The sequence below is a fragment of the Dipodomys merriami genome, unplaced genomic scaffold (assembly GCF_024711535.1).
Source record: "Dipodomys merriami isolate MVZ:Mamm:240054 unplaced genomic scaffold, mDipMer1.0.p SCAF_24, whole genome shotgun sequence".
NCBI classification, from domain to species: domain Eukaryota; kingdom Metazoa; phylum Chordata; class Mammalia; order Rodentia; family Heteromyidae; genus Dipodomys; species Dipodomys merriami.
The window spans coordinates 1,844,079-1,858,430 of NW_027203826.1; the positions used below are offsets into that span (position 1 = coordinate 1,844,079).

The following is a 14,352-nucleotide window of genomic DNA, read 5'->3' on the forward strand; positions in this document are numbered from 1 at the left end:
CCAGTTCTTAGTTGCTTTTTTTAGTTTCAGTGTAATTACCACCTCTTCAAGGAGGCCTTCTCTGATTTCTCAGCTTAGAAGTGAAACCTGTATTCTCCTGGAGTCTCATAGTCCATGGGAAAATGTTGTAATATTTGGTGGCCTGCTATTCTTAAAATCCTTTGAGGACAGAACTCATGAATTATTCATCCCTGAACACCAGGCACCTACTAGATGCTCAATAATAATTATGGCTAGCTCTTGGAGACACTTACCCTGTCAGGCAAGCTTTAACTGCTTTGCACAGACTGTGTTTTAATCCTCACAACAGTCCTGAAAGATAGGTGTTATTATTACGATCTCTTTTGTAGAAGAGAAAATAGAGCCACAGAGGTGCCCAGCATTTTGCTTAAGTTTATTAATCTAGCAAGTAATGAAACAGGGATTTCAATTGAGGCAATCTGGCTTACACACCTGCATTTTTAGCCATGAAAGTCATGCTGTTTGATAAATGATGAGTGGATCAGTGAATAAATAAATTCCAGGGACTAGTCAAGATTAGACTCACCTTAGGGTGAAGACAACTGGCCTTTCTTCTTCCTACTAGGAAAGAGTGGTCATCTGGAAGTTTTCTACCAAATCCTACATCTACGGGAGTCGTTATGAGAACCGTGTCAATATATCTGCCAACGCAGAGCAGTCGGACGCATCTATCACCATTGCCCAGCTGACCATGGATGACAATGGCACTTATGAGTGCTCTGTCTCGCTGATGTCAGACCTGGAGGGCATCTCCAGGGCACGAGTCTCCCTGCTGGTCCTTGGTGAGTGTCTCCATCTCTTTCCTCAGGGTGGGAAGATGGTAAAGGCAGCAGAAGCTGTGTGATGTGAGATACAGCCATGAAGCCATGGGCAGCAGTGGTCCAGTCTATCTCAGGATGACCACTGCTTCTTCCTGTGGAGCTGATGGACCTACAATGGTAGCTTGTTCCCCAAGGCAGATGAGGCAGATTGGCAGTGGTCCCTTGCTCCATCTGCTCTTCTTCTCCCTCATCATTTCTTCTCATTTCAGGCCAAACTCATCACAGAGCAGAAAAAGAAAATTCCTAAATCCTATCGCAGACTCTCATGTGGCTTTGTTGGTACTCAGAGGTTCAGATCATGGCTGTCTTAGTGTACTGTCCTTTTTCCCTACTGTCATCTTAATGTAAATTCAGCTATTCAAGGGTACCATCTCCCCACCCTTTCAACCTTGATCAGATTCTATTACCTTTGAAATATAACTTTTTTCCCATACAAAAGACTTGTTGGAATTTTTAGCTTTAGAAGAATAGGGAAAATATTCTCATTAAGCTGAAGGTTCACGCCTGTAACCCTAGCTACTCAGGAGGCTGAGATCTGAGGATCACAGTTCTATGAGACTTATCTCCAATTACCCACTCAAAATCTGGAACTGTGGCTCAAATGGTAGAGTACTAGCCTTAAGTGAAAAAGCTAAGGGATAGTGCCCTGGCCTTGAGTTCAAGCTCCAGTACAGGCACACGTGTGCACACACACGTGCACACACACACACACACACACACACACACTCTCTCTCTCTCTCTCACACACACACACACACACACACACATCATTAGGTAAATGAGGCCCAGAGAAAGGGAGCAACTACCTGGAAACTAGTCATTGGAAAGGTTGTCTATGTCCAGTGCCAGTGGACCGTGGCTCTTTAAACCAAAACAATGGATTCTTTTACCTTTTTTCCTCTTTACATTATGTGATAAAATTTTATTTTTAAAGACAGTGGCTGGACTTTTTGGAAGCATTGTAGTGAGTCAATGCAATGCAAACTAGTACTGCATAAATCATTAAGATGGTCTTCTACCCTGCCACTATGATATAGCCAATGGTAAGATAGGTAGGTGTTCTTCCAGAATCTTCCCCATGCCCTTTCATGTTGCAACCAACTCTTATACGTATTTTTCTCATTCATCAAACAAAAATGGATTAAATAAAAAGATCACTCACAACAATTCACTTTTGCTTAAAAATGTCACCGGCACATTTCTCCTCATCTACATTCAGATGACCTGGGAAGAGATACATAGTCCATCTTATGGATGTACTAGGACCTGTCCAGGTTTTCCTGCTGGTAGATTGTTTGTTGAGTCAGAATTCCACTAAACAGCCCAAGGTATCCTTGAATTCATGATCCTCCTGCCTCAGCCTCCTGAGTAATGGGGTTATAGAAGTGCAGCATCACTCCTGGCATCATATTGAGGGCTGTGTGTGTGTGTGTGCGTGTGTGCGTGTGTGTGTGTGTGTGTGTGTGTGTGTGTGTGTGTGCAGTACTACCACATACCTGTCCCTCTATAGATATGTGTATATATGCATATATACTTAGGATACTTTAAACTGCTGCTATATGGGTTGTAAATACTGTGTAAATACTGATGTCTGATTCTGCCTCTCTACATATCCCAAGTGCCTGCTATATTTTAAGAGGAAGAAGATAACTGAAAGGGTGAAGAACACAAGTCTAATTTGATATTATGGAAGTTGTTAAACCAGTGTTTTGTTTTTAAAGAGCTCACTTTTCCCCTAAACGTTAATAAAACCACTACATTCTTTCCTAAAACTGTTCTTTCCAAATGGCTTTTCAGCCACACTCTTTTAGGCAGAAGGGATTTAATTATATCTGGCAGCCCACTCTGGTGTCATGAGCGGGAAGCCCCTCAGCTCTGGCCGCAGGGGACCACCACCTGTCTAAACATCTGTCATGGCTAAGGCCACCAAAGCCTGGGACTCTCGCAGAAAGAAAGACCTGTGTGCTCGCAGACTCTGGCGCCCCCTGCCGTTTATACTGGGAGTTGCAGGCGTCCAAGAGGCCTTGAAGTCCAACAGGTTCTTTTTTTTCCCTCCTCCCTGGATGTCAGCTGACATCTGTTTTGTTTGGGAGGTAAGATCTGCCACCTGAGAATCAGAGAACAAGCCCCTCCAGGTCTTAAGCCATGGGATACTGCTTCAGCCCGAGCCTGAGCCAGAACGTAGGAAGCCTGGCTTTGACGGCTGGGAGTGCCTCTAATTAGTTCCGGCTGGCTCACCTCACACCTGGCTGGCTCTTAGTATGAAAGCAGATGTCAGGCACACCCAATCACAGCAGCCTGTTTCCATGAAGAGTGACTGCGGTTGCTGGGTGAAAGGGAGAGGTGTGTTCTTGGACAGCATCCCCCAGCAACCCTCAGGGGGGCTGAGACTAGATTGACTGTTAATGCCCAGTGACTGTGCACCTGGACGGCAGAGGCGGCAGCATTGTTTATGGCAAGCAAGCAAGCAAGCTCGTGAAGAACATGAAGGAAGAAGCTGAGGGATGGCCTGCCACCCAAGGCTTTCCGTAATAGCCCTCTCCACATGGGTTCTCCTTTGCTCAGATCCAAATATCAGTGTTCATGCTGCTTTTGCCTCTTATCCATTGGAAATGCAATGGCATCTCTACTTCCTGCCAGCGCCTCCACCACCAGCCTTCTTTACTCCCCTTGCAGGTCAGACAGCCCATGATGACTGGGTCAGTGTTCAAACCTGCCTCTCTGCCTTGCCGCCTGCCTTGTCCCTTGTGTGATCCCTTGTCTTTTGCCTCCACTGGGTTTCTTGACTCTCTTACTATGTCACCTCAATGTCCAGGCTGACAGGCATAGAGTGGGTGCCAAGTTAAGGTCTGCAGAATGGCCTGTTCCACCTATGGTGTGTTAATGAAGCTAGGAGAGAAGCCTAGCCTAGAAAGGCTGGGGAATCAAGTGGGGACTGGGACTTTGACAGTGGGCTTCTGGGTTTTGTCACCTCCTTTCTGTGGCCTCACTTTCCTCAGCCCTGTGTCTTCTGCCTCACCTGTCCCTTCGGTCCTATCTAGCTAGTGCTAGTCTCTGCTGCTTTTAAGGGTTCTTCCTATCATCCATCTGATTAGGTGGAGTGGTAACAGCATTTGATCAGCAAAACATGGGGAGAGGGTTGTGCCAAACCTATAGAGAATATGCCTAAGAAGTTACAGTTGAAAGGCCTAGCTGAGCATTTTTTAAAAAGTATTTTGTTGTTATCGTAGAGGTGATATATGAGGAGTTACAGTTACATGAGTCAGGTGATGACTTTCAAAATAGAAAAAAGAAGAAGTTACAGTTGAAGGATTGTTGATCATTAGGTAACCTGTGAGCAAATCCTGATAGTCGTCTGCCTGCAGCAGGGGCTAAAATAATGCCATCTGGCCCTTCATGGAATGCATTTGTTGTCTGCTACTTTCTCAGAGATTCCCTAAAATGGTGCAGATGAATTGCAGGCAGGGAATGCTTACATGGATTGGAGTTGCAGGGTCTGGAATCTGAACAGCTGGGTTCTAGTCGTATTTCTTTCTGCTAGGACTTAAGAACAAGTGTCCGCTCTGAGCTTCACTATCTCCTCTTTATCATGACTATGGTCGCATATCTTTAAATTCCCATTGCTCTAGAGAGCTCTCAAAACTATACCTATGAAGCCACAACCAGCCACAGACGCTGCTCAGATGAATGTCTGCCTCTTGGAGAGGAACACAAGCCACTAAAGAGATATTCTGGAGTGAATCAGTTTTATAGTGTTATATCTCACCACTAAGCTGTGAATCTCTCTGCCTGTGAATAAACAAGACTGTGTGTGGGGCACACACGGTGTGTACAGGCATACATGCACAAGCACATACGTGCCTTGGGGTGGTGGGTAACTCTCTCCAAGCCCCTTTTAATTTGTGCCTTGTTTTTTGGTGTCTCCTTTCCACAGTGCCACCCTCCCTGCCAGACTGCAACATCAAGGGAGAAACTGTGATTGGGAACGATATCGAGCTGACTTGTCAGTCAGCAGAAGGCTCCCCAGCCCCTCAGTACAGCTGGAAGAGCTATGATACCCAGAACCAGGAGCGACCATTGGTCCCACCAGGTGATGGGGGTGTGGCAATGAGGAAGACGCAACTGACTGGCTAGGGCTGCCAGAGGAGATAGGAGCTGACCCATTAGACTTGCTCTTTTCCCCTGACCCACGCTTATATTATCTTGGGCCATCCCTCCAAGCACTAGTTTCTTATAATATCTCATAACAGGTATTGGTGAGTGCTGCTTTATTTGTGCTATTCTCCACTACTATGTAAAATCACTAAGGGGGATTTAAACTTTGCTGATGATTATGTCCTAAAGTGTACATTTGAGGCTCTGAGTTTAATGTTCATCTGCACCACATCGGACCACCTCAGAGTCCATGGGGCCCTGTGCAGTAAATCCAGCACCTTTTACACTCCTCCCCCATCACACCGCCATTCACAGGAAGGAGGTGGCAGATTCAGCTGTAGTTGCCAGGAGATCCATTTTTGTACTGACTGGGCAGCTAGGGATTTGACCTTTCCATCAGGAAACAAACTAGAAGAAACAAATGAGCCATGCAAACATTCTACTGTTATTAGCCAGAGCTGGGTGGTGTGCAGATTCCTGGGTAGAATCCCTGGCTACCTGTGATTCTGCCCCAGATGCCCTGCTGCTTGTACCAGGGGCTCCTGAGGTTCAGGAAAGACCCAGGCCTGAAGGAATGGTTGGATTTAACCAGGAGGTCTCTCAGTTCAATGGAAAAGTAGGAAGGAGGTGAAAATGAAATCCTGGGATAGGCTTTCTCTGGAGTTAAGTGGAGCTGTGTGGGGTGGGGAAAGGATCTCATGGGTCGGGGGCAAGTTAGCACATGAGCAGCAAAGTTCATCTGTCAAAAATGGTGGTTTCAATCACTCCACCTGCCCCTCATTTGGAGACAAAACAAGGCCTTCTTTAAAAACAGAATAGGTAGAACTCACTTTACCTTGCATAAAATGGGAGCTTTAATAGGAACTTCAGTAAGCTTCTGGTTTTGTTTACATATTTCGGGTTGGCTAAGTTTTACTGAGTGGCTGGAGCTTTGTGGAAACCACCTGGCAGTTTATGGGACTCTGACCTTCAACTGCTGGCCTGGGAATGACCTGGGCGTAATAATTCCAGTAATGATCCCAAAATACCGGTCATGTCTTATCTTTCTTCTAGAGTCAGACCCAGAGTGGATGATTTTAAGGTGACAAAAACCATGGTGGGGTAAGGAAGAGGAAGGGTTAAGCTTTCTCCAGGGAGAGGGTAGTATAGCATTGACATCATGGTCTTCAATACTGGCTCTGCCACTTTTTAGCTGTTTGACATTGACAAGTTACTTAGCCTCTCTGTGCCTTAGTTTCTGTAAGATTAAATCAAAGTATGTGTTCAGTACTGTGGCTGGTTGATGGCAAATACTCAACCCTAGGGATTATCGGCTATTATTGGAGTTGGATCTCTAAAGATGAGGAGGTTAGGTTGGAGAATGCATGAGAATCACAACTGTTGGTGGCTACAGGATAGGGTGCACATATGCAGGAATGACGGATAGCCTGTGGTTAGGAAAGGATATAAGACAAGATCTCGAAGGGCCTGTGCATCAGCTGGGGATGTTGGCCTATGCTCTATAAACCTCGGGCTGTCTCTGGGAGTGGCAAAATGGAGCATCCTGGACATAGCTTTCCTGCCTCTCCCAGGAAAGACCACTCTAGCTGTTAGGAGCACAAACCTAGTACTTCCAAAAGGGGAGGATCTGGAGGATGTGTGTGCTGGTCAGCTTCTTGTTGTGGAGACTTGGAGAAAAGATTCCTCTGGACTCACGGTTGCAGTGGACTCTGTCTGTCATGGCACACATCCCGGAGGCTAGAAAGGGAGAGGGAGAAGCGGGAGAAGGAAGTGGAATGGTGTCACTCACGTTCAGGGCAGGGCTCCCTCATTAACCTAAACGCCCTCACATGCACACCCAGTGGTGTGCTTTACTAATCTAGGCACTTCATCCAGCTAAGTGGGCCGGCAAGATTTACTATCAGAATATGAGAGATTAAAAGGAATATGAACAAAATCTTTATCCAGACTCACATACAGATTTTCTCAGTCAGAACTGAGACCTGGTGACAGAAGAGAAGGTGATGAGTGGTAACCACCCATACTTCGTGTCTGGGTGATGTAGTGGACACAGGGTGCCCTTTCAGCGCCCTTTGTGTTCACCTTGTCTCACAGATCCCTAGCAATTGATCAATGTCTTCTTCCTAGTGCATCAGCCTAAAACCATTTTTGGACTTTATGTATTTCAGTCCACTTTGGACAGTAGGCTTCCTCCATCTTCCTCCATCCTCATTCATGTTCCTCTATATGAACACAGAACTTCCAAAATCAGAGACTGATTTCTTTCTTTTCTTTTCTTGGTGGTACCAGACTTGAACTCAGGGCCTCAGACCTGCTTGGCTTGCTTGGCTGGTGCTCTACCACTTGAGCCACATCTCCAGCACTGCGTTTTCCTGGTTAATTGGAGGTAGATTCTTGCACATTTTTCTGCCTGCGATAGTTTAGATTCCCCCAGCCCTTTGGATCTCAGCCTTCTGAGAAGGTATTATTACAGGTGTGAGCCACTAGGCACTTGGCTGAGATTGGTTTCTTTGACTTATCAATGAGTGGAAACAAGGTAGCAGTGAAAAGAACAGGGACTCTGGAATCAGGAAACAAGGATTTGAGTCCTGACTTTTTCCCTTTGTCACTCATATCATCATCTGGAAAAAACCCCAGATAATCCCAATGCCACTACCTCCTCCAAACCCATGAGGAGATGGGGGAGATTGCATGTACGCTCTGAGCATACTTTGCAAACTGTGTTCCAGCCAACTGAGGTCAAACACTCAAGGAAGAGGAATCAGGATATCAATGAAGGTGGGGGGAGTAATTGTGGGGACAAGGGTACTTTAGCAGAGGTTGTGGAGGGTGAGGAGGGTTCAGGCAGGATCTTGGTGTCTGGGTGTGAGATGGCAGTACAAGCTTATTAAAAAGCCAGGAGAGGCCCGGTGCCTGTAGCACTTGCCTGCAATCCTAGCTACTTAGGAAGCTGAAATCTGAGGGCTGCGATTCAAAGCCAGCTAAGAAGACAAATCTGCTAGATTCTTGTCCCCAATTAGCCAGCAAGAAGGTAGAAGTGGTGCAATAGCACTTCTTGGCCCTTTGGCTAAGATCACGTGTAGTATCTATTCTTATTAGTTTAATGTCTGATATGTCCTCTATCCAAGGACAATATATGTATATATATTTAATACATTTTATTGTAAAAATACTGTACAAAGGAGTTACAGTTACATGAGTAAGGTGATGAGGACATTTCCTATTGAGCATTAATGCCCCCTGCCCCCACCCCATGTGCCAAAGTTGTAAAGTTCGTTTTCAACATAGTGTCTTGTACATCTCATTATTACAATGGGTCAACCTGTATCCCTATTTAAACCTTTTGTTTTTTTCCCTTCCCCTCTCCAAATTAAAAAAATATATATACAAGATGCAGGGCACCGAAATCAAATACAGTGAAAACAGGGGTTACACCATGGGGGAGGAACATACCAAAGCAACAAAAAAGTCACATAGTACATTGTACAGACATTAAAAACAATAGCAAGAAAAAACCATTTGTTTCCCTTTCTTGGGGTTCATTTCACTTAGCACACTTAGCATCCTCTTACATGGTCATATGTACATAGCTTTTGGACCTTTTCTGCTTGTCCTAAACATATACTAGCTATTACAAATAAAGGAAACCATGGAATCTATGTTTCTTTGGGCCTGGCTTAATTCACTTAATATAATTCTTTCCAAGTCTTTCCATTTCCTAACAAATAGGGCAATGTCATTCTTTCTGAAGGAGGCATAGAATTATATATATAATATATATATATCACATATATAATATATATATCACATTTTCTTGATCCATTCATCTATGGGGGGGGGACATCTGGGTTGGTTCCATATCTTAGCTATGGTAAATAATGCTGCGATAAACATAGTTGTGCTGGTAGCTTTAGTATGGTCTTGTTTGTGATCATTTGGGTAAATGACCCAAAGTGGGATTACTGGGTCATAGGGGAGCTCTATGTGGAATCTTTTGAAGAACCTCCATATTGCTTTCCAAAGTGGTTGAACAAGTTTACACTCCCACTAACAATGCAGTAGGGTTCCCTTTTGGCCACATCCCCTCCAGCATCTGTTATTAGATTTCTTGATTATAGCCATTCTAACTGGGGTGAGGTGGAACTTCAATATTGTTTTTATTTGCATTTATTTTATGGGTAGAGAAGTTAAGCATTTCTTCATTTGTCATTGGCCATTCTTATTTCCTCTTCAGAGAAGTTCCTCTTTAAATCTTTAGGCTACTTATTTATTGGGCAGTTGTTTCTTTGAGGATTTGTTTTGGGGGGATTTAATTTTATGAGTTCTAAGTGCTTTTTAGATATGAGACCCTTGTCCGTTGTATGGCTAGTGACGATCTTCTCCCAATCCACGGGTTATTGATCTTGCTAACTGTACAAGGACAATATATTAAATGGATTTTTTGAGCTAGGAGTTGTAATAGGAGCTTGTTCCATCTGATTCTCACACTGGCTTGGTACCTCCAGGAACGGTGCACCCCTTTAAAAAAAAATAGAAGTGGAGCAAGTGATAGAGTCCCAGATGTCAGCAAAAGCCAAGTGAATGCAAGGCCCTGAGTTCAAACCCCAGCAATGGTGTACACACACACACACACACACACACACACACACACACACACACACACACACACACACACACACACACACACACCAGTGAGATTAGAGGGGAAGAAAAGCTTGATTTGAGATTTGGGGACTTATTGGACAGGACTCCCCATAAAGCAAGAAGTGTGGGAGGCAGAGGTTGTGCTGTGTATTTCTCTTCTTGACCACAAGGTGTCACTAGTGGAGTGGAAAGAGTTTTCACTAGCTTTCCCGAAAACATAGTCCTTTTCCAGAGCCAAGGGCAGTCCTGTATCTTGGGATGGGCTCTAATGCATCCCAGAGAAGCTTCTAGCATCCACTATCTGTTGAAGGGAATTCAGTGTGCTAGAAGATCCTGTGAGTTTTACCCTCTAAAACAGTGGAAACCCCACACCATCTCTACAATTCCTTAGCATGCTTTTAGCATGTGGACCTAACAGATACTGTTATATGTAACAAAATCAGTTAGTTTAGGAAATGGAAACATTAATGCCATGAACCATTCTCTGGTACTTGTTGGCATATTTTAAAATGACAGAAAGCCTTGCCCTTAAAACAAAACGAAACCATACTTAACCCTACCTTGGTAATTGCTGAACTTGGTTTTAATCACAAACCCTTTCCCCTACCATATATTAATACTGTATGTAAGCAATGTTCCAGAAACGCTTTGAGGTCTAAAATTCCAAAGCTAGTTGGGGTCAAGGTTTTAAGGGAAGGGATTGCAGGCACTATTGTGTTTGTAAAAAAGACAGTAAGAAAATAACCCCAATTGAAGTGTTTCTCTCACCCCCGCCCCCCGCCCCCCATCTCTTTCTCCTTCTGAATACTGGAGTTTGAACTCAGGGACCATGTTTTCTAGGAAGCTCTATCACTTGAACCATGCCTCCAACCCGTTTTACTTTTTAGTTTTTTTTCCAGACAGGGTCTTGTTCTTTCGGGGTCTAGCCTTGAACTACAACCCTCCTACTTATGCCTGACACATGGCTGAGATTACAGGGATGCACCATCACCCCCAGTTCATTCTCTTTCCTTTAGAAAGGCTTCCTCTGATTGGTCCAATGAAATTAAATCTTTTCACTAGAAGCTCAACTAGTACCTCCACTTGGAATTGGAACCACCAATAAAACTACCATTGTTGTGTGTCTGTCTTCCTTTATAGAAAGGAAACCCCAAGAGGAGGGGGGGGGGATCCTCTTCATCTTATTTATGACTGTGATGTTTATAGGTTTTCTCTATTGGAAATGAAATAGTGTATGTCATGTTAAAAGAATATATTGTTAACTCTTCCAGAGAGTTCTAGACCTGTAGAAGAGTTTTTTTTCCAGCTTTCTAAACTTTTTTGGCCTTGAGCAAGTCACTTAGCTTTTGAAAACCCCCAGTCGCTTCTATGAGCAGGAATTGGAAATTCTTGTCTCACCCTCCATACAAGGCAATTGGAGACAAAAGAGCCTCCTGAAGACATTTTCTGAGGTGCATGTCCCCCCAAGGAACAGATCCAGTCTTCCCAGAGCATGGAGGCGGGGACGGGTGGGGTAGACCGCGACTCTGGTTTTGCTCATGGGGCTCAAGAGGAAGCTGGCATGATTTCTGAGCCAGATCTGTAGCCCTGTCACCCTATTGCAAGGTTGGACTTCTTACTGAAGTTTAGGGGCAGCTTCTGAGATGTGTGCAGGGCAGTGACAGATCCTGTTTGTAATTTTAAACCTCTCCTATGATGGTGAGGAACGAGCTGGGAGCAGCAGGCTTCTCACGAGGCTGCTCTGCGGTTGGGTCTTAATTCTCTCAAAACAGCAGTTATGACAAAGCCATGCATATATGTCTAAGCAGAAGCTCTCCCTTCAAGGTGAAAAAATTCATAGGACGTTGGATATCCAGCCCGTGCCCCTGGGTTCAGGATCAAATGTACATGTGGAATGTTTGATTTGCGGTTCATGATAGTGTCTTTGTATGTGTGAGGTAAGTGTATGTGTGGTATGTGTATGGCATTGTATGATGGTATCTGTTAGTATTGAGTGTACTGTGTGTACAGTGTGGTGTGAGACAATATCTATGGTATGTAATGGTGTCTCTGTGTGTAGTTAGGCATGCGTGTTGCATGTGTGGAGTGGGGTATGATAGAGTCTGTGTGTATGATGATGTCTATAAGTGTTTGTGGTGAAATCTGTGAATGTGTGGTGGGTGATAGTATGTGTATGATGGCATTTGTGAAAGTGTGTGGTGTGTGATTGTATGTGTGATAGTAATATGGGTGGTATGTGTAGAGGTGTGATAGTATCTGTGTGTACGTCACATGATGGTGTGCATGATATATCTGTGTATATGTGTGTATAGTATGTGATGGTGTCTGAGTGCATTGTGTCTGTATGTGTGGTGTGATGGTATGTATATGATGGAATCTATGAATGTGTGCAGTGTGTGTGATGATACCTGTGAATGTGTGTGGTGTGTGATAGTGTCTGTGTGTGGCATGTGATGGTGTATGGTGTGTGATATTATGCGTATGATAGCATCTGTGAATGTGTGTGGTATGTCATGGCATCTGCGTGTGGTATGTGGTAGTGTCTGTGTGTGCATGTGATGTGTGTGTGTGATGGTATCTGTGAATATATGTGTGATGTGTGATGGCTATGTGTGTGGTGTCTGAGTGTGTCATGTGTGGTTGTGTGTGTGTGATGGGCTCTGTGTGAGTAAGGTAGGTAGGAATCCCTGTGTATGTGACAGTGCCTGGTTGGATTTTAAGCTCTCTGATGCTGGGCCTTCTCCTGCCTCCAGTGGCTGGCTGAGAGACAATTCCCTGAGATGCCTCAGTCCCCACTCTCTATGCTAACTGCTCCACACCTCACTGCTGTTCTTCCTGCAGTCTCAGGCCAGACTCTCCTTCTGAAGAACCTTACCACAGCCATGTCGGGCTACTACACCTGCACCTCCAGCAATGAGGTGGGGATGGAATCCTGTGAGATCACCGTGGCCGTCAGACCCCGTAAGACCCGGGTGAAGAGGGAGGGGTGGGCGGGCCAGGGCTGTGCTCTGCAGTCAACAAAAGGAATACACAGAGCCTTTGTAGGGCCACCCCCTGTGAGGCTTCTCCAGTGATCTAGAAGTAGAGCCAGGGACAGACATCCAGGGACCTCTTTAGTACCCCCTGCCCGAGGGCCACTCTGTGAGCACAGGGGAGGGCCCAGAGCCAGCTGCTGCAATGCAGACTCCAGCCCTAGGTGTAGCGGCAGGGATCATCTCTAGCCCAGCTAAGAGCTGGCAGGGCCACCTGGGGTCTTTTTCAGAGACTAGATTAAGATGCAAAGCCCTTGGGTCTGTGTATCCATATCTGCGCCTCCGTCCTTTACTGTTGCAGTCCTGTCTGCTTAAATTCCTTCAGTGTTACCAGAAACTAGCACTGGCAGCTCCATGGTCTGGAGAAGAACAGGGCAGCGGAGACTAGAGGACCCAGTTGGTGTCCTACAACAGCTGTCCTGGCTCCTCATCCATCTCCTTTGGTGCATAGGGCTGAGTGGAAGGCTGGGCTGGTACAGCTGCTCTGTTCTCTTGCAGCCTCCATGAATGTGGCCCTGTATGCGGGCATTGCAGGAGGGGTGGTTGCAGCCCTCATCATCATTGGCATCATCATTTACTGCTGCTGCTTCCGGGAGAAGGAAGGGAAGACCGAGGCGAAGGATGCAAAGAGGTTAGTGTCTAGGCGTGTGGCTGCTGGACGGGCTGAACAGACTGGAAATAAACACCCCAGCTTCTCAAGGAAAAACCCACGTACAACACCTGGCGGACAGTTATTGTTGCTGCCACTTCCCTTGTGTAGCTGAAAACAGAGCAATGTGCCCAAATCATAAAGGATGAGCTGCAGTCTCCGGACTTGCCTCTGCCATCCATAGTTTTCCAGCTTCTGGTCTCAGTGTGAAGTGTCCTGTGGCAAAGCTAGTTCCAGGTATGGGTGGGAACCCCTGTACTCACAGCACCCGCGGCTCACCAGTAGAGCAAGTTTGTGGTAGCACAGTGTCTATCTGCCAGGGAATTGTTATATCTGGTGGGCAGGTCTGCAGGCCTGGTGGCTGTTTTAGATCCAGCTTTTTGGGGTCCCAACCAACTGAAGGCAAACCTTTCCCTTGTCCTGTCTGCAGGAATCAAATCGCTTACCAGCAGCCATCAGAGCAACTGAGAGAGATTTCCAGAAAAAGAGAAGAGGAAGACGACTACAGACACGAAGAGCAGAGGAACTCTGGGCACGAATCCCCTGACCCGAGCATGACAGAAGCTTGCTGAAGGGCTGGGGGCAGGCAGGGAACTATTTCTTGTTTCCCCATCCTTCCTCCCTCCCTAAGCCCCGTTTTCCTGTCTCCCCACCCCACCCACTGGAAAGATGCTTGTGCTGTGTCTGCTGCTGGACTGGCCTGGCTTGACTGACAGGAGTCCACCTGTGGTGGGTCCTACTAACCACAACATCCTATGATGTGATGCGTAGCTCAGGGCCTGGATCTCTGTATGCGTCAGGCTGCAGCCCCAGCTGCCCTGTAACTGGCAGGAGCTCCTGGAAACTCAGTAGTGAGCACAGATGCTCCTACTCAGAGCTCCCCACAGAAGTGATGCCAGCCTCAGAAGGGTGGGAGCCTGCCTGCTCTCCGGCATGTCTGTCCCCAAGGGGAGCGCCTGCCGGAGGCTTGTACACCAAGTATTTTTGCTAAATGAAAGAATAAATGTGTATGTGGACTCTTCGTTATTAA

General features: G+C 45.8%; 1 protein-coding gene and 1 non-coding gene across 3 annotated transcripts in view; both read left to right on the forward strand.

Moving 5' to 3' along the window:
- Gpa33 (glycoprotein A33) overlaps window positions 1–14,352 on the forward strand; it is a 30,976-nt gene extending 16,624 nt beyond the window's left edge. For both annotated transcript variants that reach the window (XM_070034051.1, XM_070034052.1), the window contains 5 exons: window positions 587–803; window positions 4,777–4,932; window positions 12,483–12,602; window positions 13,172–13,304; window positions 13,753–14,352. In XM_070034051.1, coding sequence (XP_069890152.1) covers window positions 587–803; window positions 4,777–4,932; window positions 12,483–12,602; window positions 13,172–13,304; window positions 13,753–13,894 — 768 coding nt within the window. In that variant the 3' untranslated portion in view covers window positions 13,895–14,352. The remainder of the gene's footprint in view (window positions 1–586; window positions 804–4,776; window positions 4,933–12,482; window positions 12,603–13,171; window positions 13,305–13,752) is intronic.
- LOC138835881 (U2 spliceosomal RNA) lies at window positions 8,045–8,239 on the forward strand. Its single transcript, XR_011374768.1, has one exon. It is a non-coding gene; the product is annotated as a U2 spliceosomal RNA (small nuclear RNA).